The sequence below is a fragment of the Accipiter gentilis genome, chromosome 32 (assembly GCF_929443795.1).
Source record: "Accipiter gentilis chromosome 32, bAccGen1.1, whole genome shotgun sequence".
Lineage (NCBI taxonomy): Eukaryota > Metazoa > Chordata > Aves > Accipitriformes > Accipitridae > Astur > Astur gentilis.
This window is the reverse complement of record NC_064911.1, coordinates 15,475,777-15,495,215: the sequence shown is the minus strand read 5'-3', so window position 1 is coordinate 15,495,215 and position 19,439 is coordinate 15,475,777. Positions and strand designations below refer to the sequence as shown.

Below are 19,439 nucleotides of genomic sequence, written 5' to 3'. Positions count from 1 at the left end.
CTATGTTGTGACATGCTGGAGCTGGACATTTAGCTTGAAACTTAACATGCTTATTTTTACACGCCACAAAGGAAACCCACATTTAATGTCCTGCCAGTAACTTCCCAGGCCTTTTAATACATCCCTAGATTTCCTCAATTGATTCCATGTATAAATTTCAGCTTATTTGTATGGATGTTTGTCCCTTCCTGGATTTCATTTTGTTATCCTCACTTTCAATCTAGGTAGGTTTTGATGACTGCCCTGTGTCCTCTGCAGCAATTTTGGAATTGCATGGTCTATGAATATCATAGCAGACTTCTCCTTCTACAGCATTAGTATAGAAATAAACAAAGCAACTTCTAATACTAGTCAATCTTGGGCATTTAATCCATCTTCCTTCTAGTTTTAACTCCTAAAGATAGCACGCTCCACATGTGGTGCCATTTTACCCAAGTAGGTTGAATTCACCTTTCAAATAATATTTCATAAGCTCCTGTATCACAACATGCTTCTGAATGCCAGACTGGGATGACCAAGTTTCTTGCATCTGACTATTTTTTAATTCTACTTAATAAGAATTAATATAAGACAGCATATTCTTTATAGATCTGTGCTCATCGCTTGTTTGGGCTTCTTGTTCTGTTTCCTGAATACCTACAAATAGCTTGAGATTCAATACAACCTGTAATGCAACGAAATAAAATATTACTTGCACTACATCTGAATCCTTACACTATGCCATCTTCTCAGGCTGCTTTGCTAAACTGCTTTCACTCTTTTGCAATTACACTTTGATCTTTTATTACAGCCTGGAAACCTGAGATACAGATTTGCATCTCTCAACAGGAAAAAGTCCCCTGATTCAGTGGTTTGTTGAGACCAGACAACGCTGCTTTCTTTTCTCCTTCCCACAGTCTTGTACATCCTAAGTCACGTCCCTGACACCCGTGGAATCTGACTGACCACAGCATCCTTCATCTCGCAGTGAAGGTCTACACGAGGCTATGGCAAATTAGCTGTGGGTGTAAGCTTTGTTTATGTGGGTATCAGTTGAATATCATTTAATCGTTAATGGGAGTAGAAGAAAACTCCAATAACTGAAGTTTGCATGAGATCTCAGCAAAACTGATGATGTCAGTAGCCTTCTATATCAAGCAGTGAATGGAAATCCATTTGCACTTGTTGTAGGACAAACTGTTTCTCACCGAGGCCCTGACCACTCCTATGCCCCAACCAAAAGCAATTGTACAAACCTGGCATTCCTGCAAATGCATCAAAAGATACCTGAAGAACAGAGAAACCTAATCGAGGTCCTCATCTCTTTAGCCAAAACCTGGTATAATTCTCCAAAAAGTGAATGACTTTTTCTTCCAGCTGGACTAATCTTTTTGTGTAGCCAAAGAGAGAGGAAGAGGCAGATTCTGGCTCAGCCCGACATTGCCTTGGTCAGGTGCAGAAGAGAAGTCCCGTGGGAAGCTTGACTCTGCCTGATGGCCTGTGTCTGCTCCTGGCTGCTGCACCAGAAGCTCCTCTCATGGCTTGGCTCAGGAGGACAGAAAAGGACACGTGTCAAACAAAGGTTGTGCCTCCACCTTACTGGCAGACCTCCATGCAGCTGGAGAGTATTTTTGTCCTCTACGGCTGCTAGTCAGGCAGGAAAAGTATATAAACTGCAATCTCTTTTGGGGATGCTTGTGATCACATACTACACTTTTAACATAGTTACTGAATGCAGAAACAAAATAAGGGAATACATTCTTTCTCTGTATTTAAATGACCACATTTTGCATCACCAGAAAGAAAATATGAAGTTATAGCTTAACTGATGGAATTAAAATATTAACTGATGTTACCAATTTCACATCTTTTTTTTTTTCCCCACTAAACTTTATATTCTGTCAGTTTGATTCATGAAGCTTTGTACTTTTCCCTAATAAAATAAAACTAAAGACCTTTTCTATTCTCAGTCAGTAGGGAGTGATATCTAACAGACTGATCTCTACTTATTTCTACACAGGAAATGAACCACTGTATTTCAAATACCTCATTAACTGTTGTTTCGTAAATTGGTCCTATTTTACTTAAAACTCAGCTTGTTTTTAAAAAGGAACAGTGTTTGCCAGTGTCATCAGCTATGATCACAAATTACACATACCGCATTTGGTGAATATATTAACACATGGGGTATTTACATCTAGACACATATGATTATGCAAGATCTGCTAAATAAAACATACTTACACAAAAGATGGTCACTGATAAGAAAGCACTGTCTGTTGCAACCTTGTGTACACAGCAACTTTAAAAACAAGTCTGTTTTAATCTACATACCAATATTTGAAAGATTTTTCATCTGTTGTCTTTCATAATTAATATCTAGGCAAAATGAGGGCTGGACATACACCTTTTTCATATAATGTTGAGGTGAAGATGAATGTAGTTAATATACTGTATTAGATTTTCTTCAATAGTATCTTTCTAAACGATTCCATCTTTTGATCTATAGCATGAGATCTTATGCAGTTTATACTGCCTTCTCCTTTTCCACTGCTCACAGATGATGCCTAGTGAGAGCTGACCTTGCTTTGAAATCAAAGGATGGAGAAAACTTGACCTCACTGAAAGTCGAGCGTGATGGTTAACGCATTTATCTACCAAAGAAGAACCTCTGGGTGGTGTGTGAAACCTGTGCAAGGGACCCTGTGGTAAGTCTATGCCCCTACTGAAATCCACTTAACAGGCTGTCAATAGACACCGGGACTTTCTTTTGCCAGGAGGTTTATGTCTGAGCCTTCTTTCACAGCAACAGGTAATATCCCAAACTTCCCATCTCCTGTTACAAATCCAAGCCATTTTTCTTGGCAGCAGAGTATTTTCTCTGGGCTCAGAAAAGACCTTCTTAAATGAAAAAAGGTTGAACAAATAAATCCCAGTAATACAAATGCTTATCTTTAGCAAACGACAGGAATGAGAAAAACTGAAACACTGAAAGAAATGCTGTGGCTGTACGCACCAGTGCAGCCTACGCTGCACAAACAAGCAGCCCACGCTGCACAAACAAGCAGCCCACTTGTTTTTCCTCCATCACTCTGGTCCCAAGTGCTACAAGGTCGAGAACTTCAACTCAGTACTTTAGTATTATTTCAAACCCGATTCTTCTTGGAGAAAGGTAAGGACAGAAGAAAAATGTGCTAAGACATGTATTAAAAATAAATCAGCAAGGGGACTGACTGAAAAGGAGAGAAGCTGTGAGAAAAGGAACATGGCAAAAGGGAAGAGACGAAAATGCTCATGAAAAAAAGAGTCTCAGACAGACACTGTTTCATCCACGTATCTAGCAAGGGCTACCTGTGGAGGTAGCTTAAGGTAAAGGAGGAGCAGACTGCTTCTCCACTCTAAGTAAGACGGCCTTCTCTACAGCTATTGTTAAAACAAAACCAAAGAGCAGCAAAAAACCTGAAACCAAAACACAGCCCCCTAAAAACATCAAGGAACAGAAAGCTCTTTTATCTTGTTCCCTCTCATCTGCCACAGGCAGCAGCGCTTACCTCTGGAGCTGGGGAAGGAGTTGTTCAGCTGCTCCATCACTTCCTCCAAACCTGTGCTTGTGTCCTGGGGAGGGCTGAGCAGCTCATCCTCGCCTGGAAAGCAAATCCACACCGCTGCACGAGAGCCAGTATAAACCCATTTGCTAACAGCTTGCTATTGCGTATGTCCTTCATGAAGGTAAGGCTGCTCACTTAAACACATTTTCTGCTTAGTATACAATCAAAATTTTAAAGGTGAATTTTGTTGACTATTAAGTTTCTCTTTTTAAGGATCTAAGCGAAATTAAACAATGAATTTTGAACAATTAACACTGACTTTAATTCGTAAAAAGAGATGTAAGAAATAATCTACTCTGGTAAAAGAAGTGGGGTAAAAAATGTCTGCTAGGAACATTTAGTTCCATAAATGACACTCGTTATTTCAGCTTCTCTTATTCTATTAATGGAAGAAGAAATTGCTGTTGTGAGTGCTGCTATTGAGCAGCCTTCTAATAGTGCTGGATTCATGTTAGCACTGCTTTGCCTGGCTGCGTAAATCAGTAGAATCCCAGATTCTCATCTGCATCAGTATTAATATTTCTGACAGTTTAATTGCATCAGATTGGTGCTCCAAGAACATTCAATTGTACTGTAAAAGGGTTTAGCAGCACTTTAATAAAGCGAAATACATTTCTCTCACTGAATAATTTCTATAACCTGATTATAGGGCAGCAGCTTAATGGGAAATTCAATACATTTTATTTTTACTGGGGTTTTTTTGGTCACGGTTTCAGATAACTAAAATCCATATGTTGATTTTACTGTAGACACTAGTCTCCAATACAAATAAAGCATCTGAATAAAGAATACATCTAAAGGATATACTTTGAGTGAGATTTTCCTTTTTTTACTACATTTCTTTTATCCCTATTAAAACACAAGAGCAATTTTTGCCTGCTGTAATAACCATGAGAGGTACATCCTTATTTTGAAAATGACTTAATGACCCTTTATTCTAACATGTCTTGCCCTACTCGAGTAATAAACTGCCGGATCTTCTGTTAGCATTCACATTCTTTAAACACTGAGGTGCTCCATGCTAGTGGAAAGCCTACTAAAAGAGATGCTAAAGGAACACGTCAGCACTGCATGTATTTCCTATTACTAGGCTTAGTGTTGGCCTCACCTTTGGGACAGGAGTTTCAAAAGAGTTATGACTGGCCAAGAGTAATTTTTCCCACCGCATTACAAGAAGTAGACTAAAATGTCTGCAAGAAGCACTTAATTCATGTAAGTGATGGTCTTCGTATCAGCTTCTCTGATTCCATTAATGGTCTAAAAATAGCTGCTGAGACCACCTGCAGTTTCTTCAGCTTTCGACTGGTGCTGGGTTCACACAAATCAACGCACACCACGAATTACTTTCGCATCAAGTGTTGCACCAACAGAGCTGCCTTAGCAGAAGTAATGTCCTTCCAGCCTCTGAAGGATGTCAAGGTGAGAACTCAGAGCAAGACCTTGCTGCGTCTACCCAGGCTAAGGACCTTATTAGCATGCCTGCAGAAAGCCACCGGCCCTTAAAGATCGAAAGAAGGCAGCAGTGGTTTGGCTGTCCTGGCCGTGAAGAACTGAGGACAGGTACTGATTTCCAAATGTCTTGTTAAGTGCTGATACAAAGTGAACTATGTTGACCCTCAAGACTGCTGTATCTTTTATTTAAAATGTGTTATTTTTATTTTTTCTCATTCGGATAATTTTTCTGAGCATTTCCTTGTAAATGACAAAATAAGACATCAGCCAAGCAACCCAATAGAAGACCTCAATTACGTCTCTTTACCCAAAACAGTCTTCCCCATTTGTGTTTCTACAAAAGGCTTAGAGAGCTGGGTGGGTCTCAAATATTGTGGTGGTACCTGAATGAATTAAAGTTCAGCAACAGCCTCTTGGCTCACACGCCTCGGAGAACCTCCTCTGCTGCTACATTACTGGGGGGGGAAAGGCCAAAGATCAGGTCTTTCCCATTAGGACGCTATGAGAAGAAAAGCAGAACCTTTCCACTTGCCCAGGTGTATTTCAGGTTATCAAAGAATAAGCTCTTCTATTTGTAAATTAGATCTGAGTGGGTTGCTGATTTTACCAAACAGCTGGACAACACTGCTGGTGGAAAACCTTTTACAGTAATCTCTCCTTAAGAAAGCAGAGAGAGAGAAGTGCCGTGGGTCTACATTCCAAGAAAAAAACCCTAAGGTCTCCTTTCAAAAAGAAAAATATATAAAAGCTACCACTACATTACCTCATTGCCTGAGAGACCTAGAGATCGTCAGTATTTTCTTGAAAATTATGACTCCCTTATTACTGGGCACACGCTTGCTGCATGGGAGCATTATTTACAACACCGCTCTGGCTCCCTTCACAATTCAAGAATATTTTAAGTCGCGCTTCAGAAAACTCGCAGACTAGCAAGCAAAGCTTTCCGGTGTGAAAGGAGACTCGACAAACTGAATTAGTTGCAGTTTGTTAGCTCAGTTAGTAATTCTTTTTATAAGCTCCACTCCATGCTGCCAACAGTGTTGCTTTGCTGAGTCTCAACACGATCATACTGATAACGATTCAGCATCTCGCTGTCCTTCCACATACTGGCTCAATTGAACCAACAAAAAACCCAAGTAATGTCTAAATATTTGCTTTAAAAAAGTTTTAGCAGTTTATATGATTATATGTAAGTTAATTAATTAATTCCAGTCTCACAAGTGAAATGGGAATAATTTCATATGGAGTCAAATGAAAAGAAGTACATTATTGTATTTTGTCCTACTGAAGGATAAAATATGAAACTACGAGACTTTTAATAAGATGGCTGGGAACCATTGCCTTCCTATCTTTTCTTGTGTATTTTAATTAACATCTTTTATGTGATGAAATTAATGACATTTCTTCAGAAAGCTGATGCAAATTACTCCACCGATACATTTTGTCTACTCTGTGTATGCCATACATAGCAAAATACTTACTCACAAGTAATACGATTAAAGAAATCTCCAAACAAAATTGCTGTTACCTGCAACTGTACTCTCACCCCCAGGATTTAATTTAAGCATTCCTAAAGGTACAGCTCCTTCCACTCTTTTTTGTTGTAAGGCATACAGAACCCTTGTTAGATATCGGCAGAGGCTGATGTTATTGCCTATGCTCGGGATGGAAGATAAAGCCCCTGAACAAACTGCATCTCCCACAACAATGGCACTTCAGACACAGCAGAATGTCCCCTCCCATTACAATTTCTCACTGTCATCGACTCTTTCACTAACCGCAGTGAAGAGAAAAGCTCTCACTTAAGCGTCTCACTCTCCTGCAAAGCCTCTCTCTAACACACTCTAAATAAATTTCTGTGGAGGAAGCTGAATATTATCATCAGACTTCAAATACTCTCTTGTTGAAGTAATTTAAGGACATTTGCTTAAAGATGCTGCAATGGTTGATTGCTTTTTTACTAGCAGAAAATCCTTACTACTTGGTAATAAATACTTACTAATTATGTAACAGACAGGAAATTAGGAAAATGCTACGGAGCGGTTACTAAAAGCACCAAAATAATAATTCCAGCCTCTAGCTAGAGCATATTATTACTTAACCTTACTCCACAACTCATATGATGTTCATTATCACATCTGATGTGATATTTAGAAAAGACACTAGATGAGCACTGCCTATGAGTGACAGCTCAATCCTACTGATTGAGCCACGACATATTAAAAATAAGATCACATCACTTAACATGGGGATGATTAATCATATATTTAATCTCTTAGCCATAATTAATACCATGTACATTTAAATCAGCCATGTCGTGCTTAATAGCTGAAAGTCAGTTTGAATAAAATAGCTTTTTAGTGATACTTGTTTGCAGAAGTCAAGCTCTGGCTGAGCTTTCTGTTTAATGTCAAAATATCTGTGCTACTGTCTCCATCGTGATCAAAAGCAAAAGCCTGAACCATAATGAAGATGTAAAGTGTAAACAGCCAGATGACATCGAAGACCATTGCAAACGTCTACTTCATTCTCATTTGAACTAAACAGGAGAGAAGACTATTTTCTGCCTTTAAGGATTTTTTTCCTGCAAGATGGGACTATAACTATTTTTTATGACAATCTGAACTTTGTTATCTTACCCATGGTTTCTGAAGTCTGACTGCCAACTACACGAAGAAGCATTGGCTGACTGCTGTCTGACCTCTGCAAAGAGGTAGAAGGAGATGATAGTGTTGTACCATTCACCTTGGCATCTGCCTGTGGCTGAAAATGGAAGAAAAAAAGACGAGATTGTTATTAACAGCTCAGTACAGTTGCACAAATCTTTATATCTCTGTATTTTTTATTTATTCCATGAATACACACAATTTTCTGTCTGTGTTTAAGTAAATATATCCATGCAAACAATGCATTTGAATTCCGAATAAAAAAAGGAAGACGACTAAGAACACCAAAACATGCTTTCACCTTCTCACTTGCAGCCTGTAGAAAAATCTAGTATTTTTCTCTGACTAGCCCCTACAGATACGATTTCTTGGTATGTTGTTGTTATTGATCACGCTTCACACCCTGTTTGGAAAATTACAGAGACCTAGAAGAAAGGCCTGAGGACTCACCTGCTCCAGCAGCTGCCTCAGCCTGTGCAGCTGTGACTCCAGCTGTTTGTTGTGATCCTCCAGAATCTGCATCCTGGCCTCCAGGCGGCCCTTGTGCTGGCGAAGCAGCTTGGCTTCTGCAATGAGCTCAGCATCCCGGGGGCTTTGTGGAGAAACTGGCATCATCTCCGGTGGGGATGGCAGTGGAGACAGTCCTTTGTGGTCATGCTGTTGCTTTAAACGGTCATACTCTGCTTGCAAGTTTCTGTTGAAAAGTAACAAGGAGGTAAAAGCTTTATGAAGCCGAATAGGCTGGTGCGGGCTATCCTCTGTGCGGAGAGGTGAGCAGGAACCCTCTCTCGTGTGCTGTGATGTGTTTAACTACTGGGGGGCAGAAGCTCACCTGCAGCACCTGCCTTTCGTTCTGCTGAATCCACATGCGTGTATGCTTGCACCTCGTGGGTTTGCACGGAGCTGATATTATAGGGATCTGTGATACAAGCATTGCCTAAAGGCTCCCTCCATCACCAGAATTCACAATTATTTCCCTCCTAGGGCACACCATGCAGAAGGCTGGCTGGGCTCCAGACACCCTGCCGAAGCCTGGGTACGGTCTGTCCTGGGCTGAGCACTCCCTCGGCTTCCTGCTTTTTATCCTTCCTAGCAGAAGTTGGACTGCCTGTTTGCTTCCACGCATGAATACACTTGAGGAGTAATTAGTGCTAAAAGAGGACTTTGAGTGATCAAAGCACTTTACAAACACTAATCAAAGCGGACGCCACCTGGCCGACCTATCTGTTTTACAGATGAGAAAGCTAAGACAGAAAGGCAGCCACACAAAAAGTCAGAGCAAAACACAGAACTCAAGAGTTCACTTGCAACTCTGCTGTCGTCAATCAGGTCACATCACCCTCCTCTCTTCATATTTGCAACTGCATTTCCAGCCTAGCTCTAAAATGACTAACCTAAGATGAAGAAAAGACCAATTAGCCACTCTGTTAAACTGCACAGCATGAACTTTTGGGGCTATAATTTCCATTTTCATTTGGACTGCCCTGTTTAGAGCACTGCGGTCTACTGTAACTTTATGGCACTGCTAAGCTTGTGCTTTTCTTCCGTAAAACTCTAGTAAAACACTCCATAGATTAATATGATCTATAGTGGTCCACATGAAAAAAATCTACCAAGCAGGAAGAGCACAGAAGGTAAGAAACTGAAACGTTGTTAGGGGATAACACTGTCCAAAGGTGCAGAAATAGTAACTTGTAACACAAACTTTGTAGGCAAGGGTGGCCTAACAAACTGCACTGGGATTTTGTTGCTACGATGTTCCTTCACAGCTTCCCAGAGGGGGGAAAAATGGCTCGACGCTCTGGTAGCTGCTTACTCATCACAAGCAGTGACCCAGATTTTATTTATTCCAACTCGCTCTTATTTGAGGTTGTGAGAACAGGCACTTTTTTGCCAGTTCTGCCTGAAAACCACAATACACACTGACAGTTTGGTCTGGAGGCTTAATAGCACCTCAGAAACCTCCCAATAAACTTTATTAAGCTCTAAAACACTTCTAAGGGTACGCTATTGTGACCAGAACAAGAACTAAAGCAGTATGCATCATTTGACATGGACAAGAAAGTGATGCCAAAGATAAAGACAGGCTACTGACTGTTCTTCAAACGTACCTGCGCCCCTCAGCAGCTGCATGATGGACACATCCTACCCTGGGACTGTGGCACCCCCCAGAACATGACCCCTGGGGGACGTCTGACCTACATGATCCCCCGTCTGCAGAAATTTTAAAAGGTTAAAAAAAGGAGTTGGTCATTCTTAACTGCAGGTTGTTCCAAAATTCAAGATTCCTTTCTCTCGTACCCACACAAAGAGGGAAGACTATGGAGACGGTTTTTTCAAAGAAAGTTGTGCGTTTTAATGAAATACAGAGTTTCAAGTCCATGAAAATTATCTGGAAAAAAAGAAAGATGGGCTATACTGGGTGTTGCCTTCCACATGACTTAATGTCTTCTGGTACTTCTAGCTGAATGAACTGGTGAATAATTAATAAAAATTCAAATGGGAATAGGAATGAGCATGACAACAGTATCACACACAGTCTTATTGCAGACTAAAGTTTATGCAGGACTGATCGTTAAGCTTGTTTCTCACAAAATCTGTAGATAGTGGCTATCGCTACCCCTTGAGGAATTTCCCAGATGTATGATACAGGCAATACTCTACAAACAGCAGACTCGAAAGTTTGAAGTGCTGTAAAGCAAAAGATAAAATATCACCCTAAGGGAAACTAAATAAATGCACTTGGTTGTACTTACAACATAATGAGGTACCTTGCTACAAAGAAATCTACAATTATCACCTCAACTATCAATATAGATACGCCCTTCCAGTAGGTATGGTACTGAAAAACAAGTGAGGACCAGGGAGTAATTCAGATAAAAATGCCTTCATGTCTGATACAAAATAGTTAAAAACTCTTTCTGAAAGCCTACAGTAAAAAAAAATTTAAAAAAAATTGTAAAGGATATTGCGTATTATCCAAGCTGAGATACGTCTGAATTCGTGAGTTCTGTAATTAAATACAGTAATACTGTTGGAACAAAGGAACGTCATTTTAAAGGATGCATGTGAGTTTGCCCAGAGCACCAGTGTCACTGAGTTTTCCAGCTGCACCTTTTCAGTCCAGCTACTCAGTCCTTAGTCCAGAGAACTGAGACTCATCACAGCAACTGCTTTCAGAGCCAAAAGAGTGATGTGGAGTGCAGATGATCAGTAATATCGTAATAATTGGGATCTAAACATACAGGAATGAAGATCTGTATTAACATAGGGGAAAAAAGCTGAAAACTAAAGAAGAAAGAAAGAATTCAAAACCTGCTGTAAGAATATCCTAGAGGAGAGAACAATTGGCTCCTCTTCCTACCTCTCGAGTAGTTTGAAGCTGTGCAGTGAAAAAGGATTGCTGCTGCAAGCCAGGCATCCAAGGCACTGCCCAAAGCCCTCAGTGTAAAGCCTCTGTGTCCCAAGGAAGGGTGCGCTCTTACATTTTCAGCATAAAATGGAACGTAAGAGAAAGGGGAGATGAAAGCATAATCCTCTTTAAATGACCGCAAAAGAACAAGCATGGGCAGTACTGGGAAACCTAGCTCCCTCCACCATAGCTCAGGCTGGGTGACTTTTACATCTGGCTGTCACAAACAAACAAAGCTGCTGCAACTTCTGAGCACTGGGAAAATATATTCTACTTCGGTAAGACAAACATTCAAAGAGAACCCCCATATATTCCATTTACTATGCTTACACCTCTTTCAAGCATTCATGAAGAAAAATAACAGAGGAAGCATGCAATGTAACCTTGATTTATGCAACTGTAAAGAGCCGCGTAGTAAAGAGCTCATGAGTTATTAATCACATCTATCACTGGCGGCATTAATTGCCTGGTGACAGAAATCCTAGTGAACCCCATTTGTTGAGTAGTCTTCTCAGAGGCAATTGAGAATTTGTGAATTCCTGTTATCTCTCATGTCCCTACAGAAAATCAGTGGTCTGAAGAAACAGACAAAGCTGGTAACCGAATCACCTACCCCTGTCCCTCACTAGAGTGCCAGTGTTTACTCACGATGCTTCCCACTCTAGTTCCCCTTCTTCAAGGCCAAAATAAATACCAAAAGGAGCCACAGCATATTCAGAAATGCATCACTTTCTCACTGTTGGCAGCTATACAGAAGGAACTTATCTGGGGAGGCCCTTCATCAGTCTTCACATCTGAAGGAACACCGTAGCTGCACAGAAACAGGGTAGCTTTGAGATTCGGGGTATTAGCACTTCTCCAGTGGCACACAGCCCACTGCGCTCCCATTGCAAGTCCAGAAAGCAAAGGGAAGGCAAATAGCTCTGGCTGGAGATCTCATTTACTAAGTTCTTGTTACAGTACAGCGAGGAGCTGGGAGGAAAACAAAAACGTGAGAGAAGTCTCCCTTTTACAGAAGTATGCCAGTGATCTTGATTCAACTAAAATATTAGGAAAAAATCACTTTCTTTAGTCATTAAAATAGCAGGAAAGTATTTTAATTCTTTGCAAAAAGTTCTGAGCCTCTGTCACTGCAAAACCGTATGCTTTCTATTTAATGCTAGTACAATACATCCTAGTCAGGATAACCCATCCTACAGTATAACCTATTTAATGTGCTGCTTTAGATGGACACCAAAAATCTGTCTTCTCTGTTTCTGAAATATAATCAGTCTTAAGGAAATTTCAAAATGTTTTTGGGACAGTTTTATAATGGGGGTTTTCTCTTATACTGCAATATAGTAATAGTGTCTTCCATAGCAAGGTTGCTTTATGTCTATTGAATACATATGAAATGGTCTTATCACAATATTCCATGTGATGTGAAGCTCAGCATGAGTCTGAAGGCCTAATACTCAAATGAAACATTTTCACCAATTGAAAATATTCTCTAAAATGCTCACATTTTAGCAAATATAAATTATTTAACAGTCAAATTTTAGCCATAAATTAATAAAGAAGTCATATCTGAAAGCCACAAAGCACCAAAGTCTCAAAATGCTAGCAGATAAATAATGAATATCTAACAAGAGGTCCTTGGAAGTGAAAAAAACCCCAGCCAGAACTGTGTCACAGCTAGGTTAGTTATTTCGGATAATACATTTCAGAAGAGTTCAAAATAGGCAACAGATCTTTTTAAACTATCCAAAAGCAAAACCTCAGAATTACAACTTCAAAGAGTCTTTTTCATTTAAGTAACAAGTCAAGATGGAAATATTTGGAGACCAGAAACTGCAGCCGAGAACCAAATGGAGGTCAGAATTCAATAAACACCTCAAAACAGACGAAGAAAAGTCAAAACACGAAGCAAAAAAGTGAAGGGCTTTTTTGAAAAGCAGGAAACCGCGGAGAGCAGAAGAAAAAGAGAAATGACAATGAAGTGTTTTTGAATATCATAGTATTGCTTCTTGTTGGTACTTGATGCAGCTTTCCCAAGAGCTGCTGAAAAGTGACCGCATGTGTTGACTCTAACTGTAGAATAGTACAAGATACAGCAGAGACCTAAATCTTCACTGTCAAAAACCATCAGAAGTGTATGCAACAAAAGTTGTGTCAACACAGGCAGGAAAGGATGACTGTTTATCTAACACCGCTAGCTGCCCAGCCACTTGCCTTCCCAGCCGTAAGCACCACATCCAGCTCAGCACCGGCAAGGAGGCGTGCTCCAGCAACAAGACCCGAGGTATTTACAATGGAGATGAAACAGTTCAGGTGCTTTAAGGCTGGGCTGAGGACCGAGCGGTCACAACATGATTTGCATCACGTTCAGCAAATTTCCAAGCAACAGATTCACTGAGTCTTCATGCTGTGGCAATAAACAACGTTTACTCGGAGGGCATTTTTAGGACCAGCATGGGAAGGAGTATGTGTTCACCCACTGGAACCAGGTTCACACAAGGAATTAGGTCCCAGGTTTTTGATTACCTTTGGCAACAGCCAAAAAAGGTTTGCACCAACTCAAAGGAGGAGAAAGACCAGAAAATAGAAATCTAAAACAACAAGACTGTTTTTTAAAGGTATATAAGTTATATGAATGGCTCCTGACTGACCCTGTCTAAACAGCTCATTTTTCTGAACAAGAGTCAGTGTTTGCTCCATAAAATCATAGTTATCTGGCCGTGACAAGCTACCAGAACAACAAGAACTTGTTCAGTTTTGAGCATCCACCTCACATTTTAAGTACGAGTTATTTATAGCAGATTGCAGAGACAAAAGTCATGATTTTGTCATAATCAATGAAAATCACAGCAGCGTGACCTCCATGCTGTCCTACAGAAAGAGACCTCTTTGTCCCTGCTGCATTGAGACTTGAAGCATCCACAAAAGGCGAGGTTGCCTGTGGTGGCATCCCGTCCATGACTGTACCTCCAGTAGTACAAATGAGAAAACAACAGGCTATAACCAAGCTTACAGTCCTCAGCTCTTGTTTAATTCAGCATTAATTGGCAAACTTCAAAACAGGTATTTTTAAGGTGTGATTCTTGTCAGAGATCTTTTAACATGCTATTCCTCGCTAATAGCTGTTGTATTAAATAAAGCTCGTACTAACATTTAAGGCATAAACCCTGAAAAGGAATTTTTTAGCCTATTTAGCTATCTAACTCCATGTTATACTAGTTTTCATATAGCATCTTTCTAATCTAGAACTAGGCTGCTTTAAAAGCCACCCTCCTTTCTGGTGGGCAGCTTATCTTGTATATAGACAGAAAAGCATTATGATTTTTCTTCTTCTTCCATGATTCACTACTTAATGCTGTTAAAAAAAAATAACACTCCTCCCCTGAAAATTAAGCTATCTTATTATCTGTACTGTACTCATTACCCAATATTGCCTAACTATGTAAGTCCAGAAAATGCAAAGTATGATGGCTTATTTCAAAATACTGGTTTTCCTCCACTTTGGAAAGTACTTGGGCTTTGTGTGCTATGTAGTAGGAAGTTTAGGGTATATTTCAAACAAAATCTCACTGCCGTTCAGTGAGCAAGAGCTTTGTTTACTACAGCTTTCTTTGTGAAACACTTTTCTCATCCTTGATGCCTACCGATCTTCTATGTTCTCCCAAATCCTCCTGATAAGAAGTGTGTGATGGAGCCACTGTAATTGATTAGTACCATCCAAAGAAGACATGCATGGAGACAAGATCTATGACATTGCCAACTCTTGCATTATTTTCTTGACACACCTAAGGTAAATGATTACTGCATTAAACCCTCAATGTAAAGAAAAGTACCTAGCTCTTAAAGAAGCAAGAAAAAAGAGCATGAAAATGGCAACAGACTGTACCATAAAAGCTGAAAATAGCAGAAGGCAAACAAAACCTTTTTTTTGTAGATCTAAATCATTTCTATTTTACAGTCTAATTTTGGTAGTTCACAGTTGCAATTACGAATCTGCCAGGGTCAAGATCTACCAGTTTTTATGCTGATGGCCCAGGACTCCAGAGCACCGTGGAAAGAGGACTGCAGTGTTATGATGCTGCAAGAATCCAGTCAGTGGGTTTTTTTTGATTAATGAAGATAACTTCAATTAAACATGAAATTAAAAGCAGTAAATGATACTTGGTATTGAAAGGCTAAAGAAATGGCAACAAGCAACACCAAACAAATAGAAAGAAAAGATGACCCAACTTTTAACCACTATGAAGTACTCATTAGTCAGAAGAAAATGCAACTTTATAACTCATTTTTCCCCTAAAAATGCTATCAAAGTGAATTCTATCTAACTGTACAGTACAATTATTTCCCAGATTCTTTACTTCATATGAATTGAGATCATTTCAAAACCTCATGTATCCCAGTGACTAACCTTTCTGAGAAAAGCCTGTCTTTCCAAGAACCCCCACCTGTCTTTTCCAGAGGGGTGCAGAAATCTGCACACCCTTCCCTCATGTAACAGCAAAATAAAGTAACACTGGTATGAAGCTCATTACTATCATGGAAATAAAGGAAAACAGTAGAACAGAAGGAAATATTATGAAACACAGCCAGCAGAGCCTGTCACAGGTGGCACCATGAGTACTAGGTGACCCAGGTATGTCTTTGAAGCTTGCCATTTTGGAGGTTTTGTGAAAGAACCAGTGCTGAGTCGTCACTGCACTGGAAGCGGGAACGAGTTAACAATAGGATGTCAGCCCCATCGCGTATAGAGAGAAAGCTTTTGTTTGCCCCTGCAGCATGTGCCTGAGGGCTGTGGCAGCTGCCGGCATAACCCACCTGTTTTCCTCCTCCAGGTCTGCGAGGATTCTCTCCAGTTCCCCTCTTTCCTCACTCTCCAGAGAAATCAGGATCTGGGCAGGGCTGCGGGGCTGGCTCAGGGGGGACTCCTGGTTCAGACTTTGGCAGTAATGCTGGATTAACAAGTGTTCGTCATCGCTGGAAAACAGAAGAGGATAAAACAGGCTGTTCCCTTCCTCATTTTTAACTTCGCAGTGAATATGAGGAGATGATTCACTCCCAGTCTCTCATTTCTTACAAAGAGAACTCTTTGTAACAAACAGCAGAGCAATGTACCTTAAAGCAAAATCTGCTGAACTGTTTCACTTACTCTCTGATAATTTTCCGTCTCTGCAGAGTCCACCTGTCTTCCCCCCTGCCTCTCAGATACTTAGAGCCAAGTTTTGCCACAGCTGACGACCTCAGCTTTCTTCTTTTGCCTAACTTCAATTAGGAATTTGCTTGATAAAAAAGGCCATCTTCTGCTGCCTGATTTGTGTTGTGGAAGAGTCATTCAAGCAAAGGCAAGGCATTTATTTTTACACCTACAAACCTTCCTTATGTAATAAAGGTGTCCTCTATTTATCTATTTTTCTCTATAAAACTGTAAACGAGGTGAAATAAAAAAATAGACTTAACCTAATGAAATTACATTATTTTTCACTGAGTTTGTTTTGGTTTGGTTTGGTTTTGGTTTTTTTTAATATGATCTTTCTTTATTTCTATTGCACCAAAGCTCCCCAGCATTTGAAACAGAAACATCGCTGGAAGAGAAAAGCAAATCAAATTCTGACGATCTTGACCACCTCCCAGAATTATGTGGGTGTTTTAGGTGCTAAGGAGATACATGCAGGCCCTCATCTATGCAGCTAACACCAGCAGTAACTGTGAGAAACCATGGAAGGTTTCTCTTGATACCACAAGTCAAGGACAGAAAAAAAGTGACACTGCTGTTATGAATCTTGTTTTTCTGCTAGCACTTGCTTACAACAAAATAATTCAGTCTAGTTTTTTTCTGTTATGTTTGTAATCCATAATTTTAACAGGTATGTTGAATAGCTGTTATTGTTCAAAAATGAGAAATTTCCTTGTTTCCATTTTGTTTCTGTAAATGTTAATGATGCCATTTTACAGATGGCAGGAGTGCTAGAGCAACGTAGAGCACATTAACATTAGTTCATAAAAGGCAAATATTAATTTTTCACAACAGGCATCCTTTCTTTTTCCTAAACAGAATTTTAAAGGCTTGCCAGTTCCTAAATTTATACATTTCATGGAACACTTCAACTGTGATTTCCTTCAAACAACTGCTTTGTGTTTATAAATATCCTGATGCACCTTAAGTGAATTAACAGTGAAAAAGTGACATAACTATTGCAATATAATGTTACTTTGCAAGACATACTCTTTTTGTGTGATTTTCAGCCTGCACATTTTATATACATAATTGCAATGACACCACACGTTTAAATATTTTGCTGTAAATGTACACCTTATCTCTTTATTTCCGTTCTTTCCTGTCTCCATCTATTGCTGTAATTTCAATTATAAACTCGATAATTCAAAGCCCATAAGAACGTCAACACATAATACTTAAGCATAACCTGACAATCAAACCCGAAAGAATTACAGCTGCAAATTCATGACGACCTTTGATTTTGCTGCAATTTGTATCTGGATCACATTTCTTCCAAAATTCAGAATGTACACATTTCTTTTCATTTTAATAGTACAAACTGAGTAACAAACTGGATAGTCAGTGGTTAACTTATTAGCTGAATCATACTAATACAACTTTTAATTAACCAAAGAATGACTTGAACAGGAAGACCAAAGTGTAATACAAAAGATACTGCTTACATATGATTTTGTGACTAAGGACACCGAAATATTAGAGCAGGAACAACAGGAAATTCCATATATACTAGCATTAATACTACCCATAACAATACAAAATTTTCTTACAACTTGGAAACAAAGTTTTCATTAACTGTGTGAAACCAGACTGACACTGCGTATGCATTAGTTTTGAGGTGTCACTTTAACTTTCTCCTTTTTGAACCAATACATTAGAACAATGTACTTGGGTTGCACAGGGGAATTTCTTTCAAAGTTGGTAGGTAACAATCCTACCAAGTCAAGAGAGAAACTATTTTGAAAAAAAGAAATGCTTTATTACTACCCAAGAACATCTCACAGGCTCACAATCAACCTTGCAAAATACTAATGATTTGGAATCTGAATTTAAGTGAATTAAAACTGGTCAGAGTACTGTGCTTTAAAGGATCGCTACAAATTAAACAGGAGAAGATTCTGCCTGAATTTTCAAGAAAATCCACACCTTAAATGATGAGATTATGTAGAACAGCAAAAACCACTTTTAGAAAAGGTTCATATTTGATTGACTTAGAATCTGCGCTATGGCTTCTCCTACACAGTTAATTAACTAAGACCAAATTTTCAAGTATGACAATGACTTATGTGCTTCCATCCTGTTTTCAGAAACGTTACTGACAGTTAGTTTTCTAGTTCTATGTCCTTTCATTCAGAGAATAAACAAGATCAAGAAAATCATGAGACAGGAGAAATATATTGTCGTGTCAGAAAACCACAAAAAGGTGTCAGTGTGACATTAGATTGAACTATATTTAAAAATTAAAACTTTTATTTATGACTTTACATTTAAAGTAGTACAATGAATGCTTGTCAGTGATCTGTCCAACTTAGCAAGTTTACTACTTTCTAATATTTCACAGTGAGGATTCCTGGCTTGCACTTGCAATGCATTTCAGGTATTTGTAGACCAAAGATTTATGTTTAGCCCCACTAACCTTTTGAATTACACTTGGCCCACATCGTCATTTTCTATCTTACAGGAATTTAACCATGATTAAGCTTGCAATACAGACAGAAGTGTTATCTTTTTATCTTTGTCCTTAAAACCAAGGACCATTTTTTCTAAGTAATATGGGAACTCTTTGCTGAATAAATCAGTAATTTGTTGGAAGAAATTAGTAATTTTAGTTCTGAAGGTATCTATCATCTGTTGCATAAATTTGGTGTTAAGCTATAAGCCGTAAATCTAGACACTACAATACAAATTGAAAGAACATGAGTACATCATTAAATTGAACCAGATGTGGTACATACACAGCCATGCAAATACAGCACTACAGAACTTCATTACAAGTTATTAACCTTCACAAGAAAACATGTCACAAATATTAAAATACGCTACTTACATGCTCTCATTAGGTGAAATACTGTCATTTAGATAAGAACCATTGGTGTTCTCCATTTCTGCTAGCCTGTGGAAAAATAAACAAGACTCATTAAAATCAATTAAGTTTTCCAGAAACTTTATCTGCTCTAACATTCCTGAAAGAATTGAAGAGCGTGATGTTTTTCATGAATTTGAAACTCAAATTAATTTATGCTCACTGTTGATTACCAAAAAGTTTTACAATAAGCTACCGCAAAGGATTGGTTTTTTGTTACAATGACCTGGCT

General features: G+C 39.1%; 1 protein-coding gene across 24 annotated transcripts in view; it reads right to left on the bottom strand.

Annotated features, from left to right (window-relative positions):
* Positions 1–19,439, bottom strand: part of DMD (dystrophin) — a 1,191,992-nt gene that overhangs the window by 11,892 nt on the left and 1,160,661 nt on the right. For 23 of the 24 annotated variants that reach the window (XM_049835325.1, XM_049835302.1, XM_049835304.1 and 20 more), the window contains 5 exons: positions 19,172–19,237; positions 15,930–16,088; positions 8,156–8,399; positions 7,679–7,802; positions 3,531–3,623 (listed from right to left, as the gene is read on the bottom strand). In XM_049835325.1, coding sequence (XP_049691282.1) covers positions 3,531–3,623; positions 7,679–7,802; positions 8,156–8,399; positions 15,930–16,088; positions 19,172–19,237 — 686 coding nt within the window. Of the gene's footprint in view, positions 1–3,253; positions 3,460–3,530; positions 3,624–7,678; positions 7,803–8,155; positions 8,400–15,929; positions 16,089–19,171; positions 19,238–19,439 lie in introns of those variants that run through there. The other variant, XM_049835324.1, reaches the window with a different exon arrangement.